The sequence below is a fragment of the Seriola dumerili genome, unplaced genomic scaffold, assembly GCF_002260705.1.
Source record: "Seriola dumerili isolate Sdu_G_001 unplaced genomic scaffold, Sdu_1.0 BDQW01000425.1, whole genome shotgun sequence".
In the NCBI taxonomy this organism is placed as follows: domain Eukaryota; kingdom Metazoa; phylum Chordata; class Actinopteri; order Carangiformes; family Carangidae; genus Seriola; species Seriola dumerili.
The window spans coordinates 50,616-57,997 of record NW_019174680.1 but is presented as its reverse complement, the minus strand read 5'-3'; the positions used below and the strand labels follow the sequence as shown (position 1 = coordinate 57,997).

Sequence of the window (7,382 nt, the reverse complement as noted above, 5' to 3'; positions counted from 1 at the left end):
TGTTACATGTACCAGGTTGAAAACATTTCTGCTGTAAAGTTGGACATTGGGAGTCTATGGTGATTGACTCATTTTTGGAACCAGCCTCAAGTGGTCATTTGAGGAACTGCAGTTTTTGGCACATTCTTTTCTTAATTTTTCAGCCCAGTAGGTTGTTGCTTTCACTATTACAAAGACTGATGTGCCTGATACTTTGTTTTGTCTTAGTGAACTGTAAAGTAAACCTCCTCTGTTGGAGTCCTCTTTCCTCCTCCTACCATTACTATTATTTGATTTGGACAGATTCACACAAATATGATACTCATTAAACATTACATTCACAAGTTCTTGCTGAGAAGCTGTTTTTCTTTCTTTTGGTTTGTTGCTGGTGGTTACATCAGTAACCTGAGCTCCAAGCTCTTAAGCTGAGGTTCAGCTGCTGCTGTCTTTACCTACAGTTTAAAACACCTGCACCACAGGTGTCCAATTAGACAGCTGCTAAAAGTGAACCCACATCTTCCAACCAATCAAAATCCAGAATCTTCAGTTGTATGGAAAACATTATAGGTGTTGTATGTATAAATTAACTGATATTTTAAGTTTGATTACATGTGGCATTTTGTTGATATGAATAGTACATGGTTTTCTGTCCTGTCTGGTTCAGGCCGCTGTAACAGGTGAGTGAGCGTATGCTTGCCACAAACTGGTATGCACCGAAGTTTCGGCTCCACACCGCCCCACCTCTTTGTCCATTTTTGGATTGGCAGGAAGTTAGGCAGAGTCAGGTTCTGCCAAGATGGAGATGGTGGAGCAGTCCACTCCTCATAAACCGTTGTAAACCGGGTGATGTCATGCAGGCTATATCTTTATTTACAGTCTATGATTTTGCACCTGCAAGTAAACAAGCTGGTATAATTGAGTCTTTATGCTAAGTTAAGCGAAACGCTTCCTGGTTCTAGCTTCATGACAGTGCTATCAATCTTATCTTCTCACTCTCAGTAAGAAGGCAGATGAACATAAGTATTGCTTTGATATTTGGTCTATTATTGTTCTTTATTACTGGGTTGACTGAAAACAGCCCAATAATCTTTGGAGCTAACAGCTAAATTCTCCTTAACAAACTGAAACATGACTCAAAACCAACACAAGAATCAGCTTCAGCTAACATCATAAATATTACACCTGTCATTGTTTCCTTCCTCTGTTAATCTAAATCATGTGGTCACCTTGTAACCCAGGAGCAGTTTTAACCTACTATGGTATTTTTCAGGAGTGTAGACAGTGTGAAGTATTTGCATGGTGGATCTGCATTCCTGTCAATAAACACCACGTCTGAGCTCAGAGCTCCAAGATGGCTCCTGAGGTCATGCCACTGAACACAGTCACACACACACACATCACCTACCACCAAGCACCACTTAATCTGACATCTGACCAGCTACCTTATCATCCAGAGGTGTCAGAATGCACTTGAGGTGGTCTACAAAATGATGAGCCACTGACACTGACTGTCTGTGGCATGGTGTGTCTGTGTGTGTGTGTGCGTTGGCATATATATAAAATCTTGCAGTGCAGGCTGTAGTATCAGAGGTAGCAGCAGCAGGATATCATGAGGACTGCGGTCCTGTGGGGCCTAGTGGCCCTACTGTGTCAGCACACACTGGTCAGCAGCCACATACTGGGACGGGCCTCTTCTACCAGTGACCTTGCTCAGCTCAAGGTAAGAAACCATGTGACCCTTTCACTCCTCACATCTGTTTGTTTGATCACTGCACTTTGAAAGGTGATTTCCAATTAAAGTTGTGGAGTGAGTTATCACTGTGTTCTGAGGTCAAAGGTGAGACAAAATTGTTGGGGCTGTTTATCCACAGAGTGTCCATCAGTTACAAACTCAATTTTGCATCTTGTTAGAAAAAAACACATGTTCTTATTCAACTTTGTTTCCAGTTCTCCAAATAGTTTTGGTTTTATTTGTGTCTCTACAAATAATTGGGTATGGAGATCCGCAGCTGGTGGAGCTGATCCTGTGGTCAATGTGTCCATTGCAGAAAAAGATGCAATGAGATGATGTAATTAACTGAGCTCCAATCAAAGCTCAAACAAAGTTGGAAACTCACTGGAAATCTGACATATCTGTTTGTGATTTGTATTCAAGGAAATTTCCAGTCTCTTCCTCTCTCACCACAGATCAGGGCCCATTTTCACAAAACATCTGAGGGCTGAAAAGTGGCTCCTAACTTGTAGCAGAAACTCCTACAAAAATTATGAGTGTCAGTCCAAACTATAGGACTCCTAATTTTTTTTTTTGGAGTAAGACACTTTTTGCTAAAAGCTGACCCTAAGTCTGTGAGAAGGTAGTGGAGAGGACTCTGAATTCACAAAGACCAATTCACAAAGAATTGTAAAATGACTGCTGTTGACACTGAATTACTGAAAAGAAACCGCCTGAATCATGAGTGAATGATGAACGTTATTAACTTATGAAGGAGGCAACAACATCTCCAACCAACCAAAACAACCCAATCAGTGCGGAGAGTGTTTGGCAGCACTGTAATGTAGCAACATGGAAAGTACAACTTGAGGATCTCCTAGTGTCCTTTAACTGATCTATTCACAAAACAATGAAATGAAATGAAATTCTGCACAAATGTCATCATTCAGATGCATTTTGGAAAATACACTACTTTTGAAAACGGCACCTAATCCATTATTATTTAATTTGTGTGTCATAATTAGGCCTATATATATATATTTTTTTTTTTTATGTATTACTTTAGGATGTTGTTCATGTGTTTCAACCAATCACTGTGATTTCTGCAAGAAAGTTCATCCATGAGACGTGACGTCAGCCATTCGTAGTTCTCTCTTTTCCTCAGTAAGAGTTTGTGAAGAGGAGAATACTTTTAGTTAGAAACTTTTAGTGTGACTCTTAGTGGTGTGATAAAAGGCTTTATGATCACAGGCCTGGATGCAGAAAAGCATTCAAATGTGTCATGTAAGTGTAGTCAGGGATTTGATGATCCATTCATTATGTTTTTGCCTCTTTATTTTTGAGAGAACATAAACTTGAACTAAAGAACCACGTCAGAAAACCACCTGCAAGAGTAACATTCACCTTAGTCAACACCATTTCCCACAAGCCTAAGACCAGGTTCTGGGATACATGTAGTGACAGATTCACTAGAGGGCTCATGTTTTCCATCAGCCCGTGTTTCCTGTGTCTAAAACATATGAGCAGAATGTTTGGTTCTGAAGGTAAACCCATCTCCACCTCTCCACTGCAGTCTCTACTGGAGCGCTTTGAGGAGACTCTGGCTGCGGCCGCCCAGGAGGAGGACTCTGAAGCGGATTATGAAGGTACAAACCAGGAGCCTGAGCGCAGCCAGACCAGCCGAGGATGGAGCATTAACCAGGAGGGGGACCAAGAACCTCTGATATCAGACAGATCTCAACCGCCGGCGGAGGGCCACAGCAGGGCCACGAGTCAGAGGAGCCGTCTGCAGGACCTGCTGATGGCCACCAGGAAACGAGCCTCCAGCTGCTTTGGAGCCAGAATGGATCGAATAGGAAACGCCAGCGGTCTGGGATGCAACAATGGAAGAGGTAAGACTGCAGCTGACGATGGAGGAGGCAAATCAAATCAGGGTTTAGTTAAAGGATCCTGAAGCATGAGGGTCAGGAGTCCGTGCTGGTTGTTGTGGGATATCAAGAACAGTAGAGACTAATATGAAATAAATAAACATCCTCCAGTGTTCATGATGACCAGCTATTTATAACAAATGCTCTTCTTGTTTGTGTTTGTGTCGTTTTCCCATCAGGCTAGTCTGACAGCTTCCTGGGACACATGTTGGATTATAGTTTCATATCCAACTGAAGATGCAACCGATGAGACTGGATATGTATGACTTTGCATAAGTGACAGTTCAGCTGTGTGTATCTCTTGTGTGTTTTTCTGTAACATTAACACCCTAAGGAAATGAGTTAACTACATAACTGCAGGTGGGTTGTTAACAGAGATAAATAAAGCCTTTTTTCATATGAAGAATTCAGTCGTTTTTGTTTTTTTTCAGTCCTGCTCCATTAGCTACAGCAGATATTCACATTTGTCTGAGAAGGAATCCTCTCTTCATCTCTGTACACCAGCAGTCTGAAATCATGACATGAGAAAACCTGTGCCTTTTTCTAAATCCAAATCAGTCTGTGATCGGACATATCTGCTTTAATAACTGTTCCTGTTGTTGTTGCCTGATTTCATGCAGCCATCTGTATCTGACGTGATATGTTGATAAGATAAGAAGCTGAGTTATGTATTCCCAATCAGTTGAAGATCATTCCAGAGCCCCCACCAGCTGCACTATGTTTGATTTTTCTTCTTTTAGCGATGACAGCATCATGTTGTAGTAAACCATCATATAGATACTTCCGGGTCATTTCACTTAGTTTGGAAACTTCCTAAGCAAAAACTACTTTTCAACCGCAGCCCAGACGTTGCATTTACACTCACTGAGCACTCTCATGTTGATGTGTTATCATGTTGTAACAAAAACTTTTGTTTTGTGACATGGAGCATTGTCCTACTGGAAAGCATACAAATGATTAATACAAATGAATAAAAAATGTCATGAGTTGTTGAGATATTTCAGTCTAAATTAAAGTGGTGGGCCAACCATGTAACTCGTTTGTTAATGTCACTAAATAAATTCAAGTAAAATGAATAAAAAATTGAGTAACAAAAAAGTACTGAAAATAATGTTATAAGGCTTCTAATGAAGCCTCAATGCAAAATACATATTCTTCATTATTTACAATGTGAAGCTGTGATAACCTTTCTGTTCATCTTTTATTTTTCAAATATGAACTAATTTCATCCTTTAAATTCCATCTCCCATTCAAAGCATGCTGGGATCTCCCTGCAACCCTGAGCAGGATAACCAGGTATAGGATATGGACAGAGGGTAACTAATTTCATCTGTTGCTTCCAACTTGTTGTCAAATAAATATAGACTGTTGAGACAGGAGGTGAGTCATGCAGGAAATATGTCTGATTCATCCATTAATTGCTGTTGTCTACATGCATTTGACACGAAGCAAAAAGGAGACGTCACTGTGGGTTATGATAAAGTAACTGTCACACTGTCCTGTCCAGTCAGATTATGGAGCTCTTGGACATCAATTAAACTCTGGTAATACACCAGTGAAGCATTTCACCTGATGACAGCAGCCAACCTGACAGCTGCTGAGCTAGACCAACCTAAACTGACCTGAGTCCACTTCTTCACGCCATGTTTTATAATGTCTTTGGAAACTAGCAGGACAGAACAGGGTGCTGAGAGCGGCTTCTGAAGCCAGTCTGATCCCGGCGATAAGGACAGGTGCAGGTTTTTGTTTCCGCTGTGGACCAGACTGACCTGATTGCTGGCTGCGCACCTTATCAACGAGAGTGACATTTCCTGTCCAGACTAATTTGGAAAACTTGGAATGAGCTTTAGAGTCAAATCAAAGTAGATAAATGACCCAAACATGCGTCTCTAACTGTGCAGCTGTGAGGTTTACTCTCTCTGGAATGAGACCAAACCTGACAAAGATGTACTCGACAAAACTAAAGCTCTGAAACTCTACTGCCAGTTGTAATGATACACTGCACTATAAAACAGTGTCGGACGGAAATATTATATAATAATAATAATAACTTTATCAGTGAAAAATAAAACCAGATAAAAGATAAGGCCAAAGAGCCTGAGCATAGTTAAAACAGTAGAAAAGCGTTTATAAAAACATATCATATATCAAACATTTTGCAAAAGGATCTGACAATAACCAAAGAGAGGCAATAAAATATGTAAAAACAATAACCAGGGATAAAATAATATAAATAAAAGCAGCTTATTGTGATTAGAGAGGTCACCAAGATTTGCACAGAGAGAGGTGATAGAATTTGGGTGGCCAAACAGAATTACTTCAGAAAAACTACACAGGTGATGTAGCTGTTCTTAACACTAACACTGCTTCTGCTGTTTTCTACTCTACAACTCAACAACAAAAATACAGTGTGAACATGAGATAGATGCACCCTTTCCCATGATACATGCAGCAGTTAATAAAACTACAGAGCTATCAAACGGGTTCAGTCGAGCTTTAATTTCGCCAGGGGCAATTTGTCTTGGATCAGTGAGGTAAAAGTGTTGTGATATCTTCACCTCCCACTAATGGCTTTTGTGCTGAGCAGCAACAAATGAAATGTTTGTTTTTTTTATCAGCAAGCGCCCTCTGGTGGCTGTTTTCATATTCATTTTACTGAATTTTATTGTCATTATAGATTTCTATTTCTAATGCCCTCTTTTATGCACTTAACATTTATTTAAATATGCAAACATCGAGTTCGAAGAGATATAAACCGGTCCAGCACTCCTTCTGTAGTATTATGAAGTTTGTGCCATTCATGGAGACAATGCTTTCCAGCTCCTCCTGGAGGATCCCTTCGTTTTCTTTTACCTATAGAGCAGGACAGCCTACACCAAATAATCATTATCAGCATGTAGTAGACTACTAGTAATACATAGTCTGATCATAACTCACAGTATTGCTGACAAGTAGCAATAAATGAAATTGACTAAAACGTATTTTGAAATGTCTATTGTCTGAAAAGTCTACCTCAACATCGTAAAGTACTTGAAAAACAAAGCAGTTCCACCACTGTGTCAGCCTGGACTACTTCCGTTACCAGCATCTCTTGGGGAACAGGATAAAAAAGGACTCAACACTGTCATCTGACATCCCTTTTTTGGTAGTGAAATCCCACCATCCCTTTTTTTTTTTTTTTTTTTTTTTTTTTAACATAGCATTTAAGATTAATTTAGTTTTGGATAAAGCCCAAAATCGCAACGAACTGCCAGGGATATTTGTTTTAAACGAGCTACCGAAAGACACAATTCGGCACAAATCACGGAGCAGCTCAATTCATGTATGTAAACTTTTTACATTCTCCTGTTTACATCCACAACAAACCAGACTGCCCGCGAACTGTTCCAGCCGAGTTTACGTAATAACGTAACGTTTTCCCAGCGGAAGATGACAGCCAATGACAGACTGGTGCTTATTGCTATTATTCTACAGTGTTTGCTGGTGAATGTAGAGAAAGAACACGGGTCACCCACAGACGGCAGGACAATATCAGAGTGTATAATATATATAATATATATATATTTACATAAAGTCCTATGTGTCCTATTAAAGGACGATCTGCTCAGTCTGCACACCGACACAATCTGCTGATAGTAAGTTAAACTGAATCTCCGCCCCAAATCACAACCGAGCCGAGCTGTGTAAGGGAGAGCGCAACCCAGAGAGGAAGAGGAGGAGGAAGGAGGGAAAGACAACAGGAAAACCCTGGAAAGAAGAGTTTC

General features: G+C 40.3%; 1 protein-coding gene across 1 annotated transcript; it reads left to right on the top strand.

Annotated features, from left to right (window-relative positions):
- The first annotated feature begins 1,514 nt into the window (after window positions 1–1,514).
- LOC111233811 (natriuretic peptides A-like) lies at window positions 1,515–4,024 on the top strand. The gene is made up of 3 exons (XM_022761716.1): window positions 1,515–1,699; window positions 3,264–3,582; window positions 3,798–4,024. Exons 1-3 carry the CDS (start codon window positions 1,589–1,591, stop codon window positions 3,800–3,802), a joined length of 435 nt encoding a protein of 144 aa, XP_022617437.1. The 5' UTR covers window positions 1,515–1,588; the 3' UTR covers window positions 3,803–4,024.
- The last annotated feature ends 3,358 nt before the right edge of the window (window positions 4,025–7,382 follow it).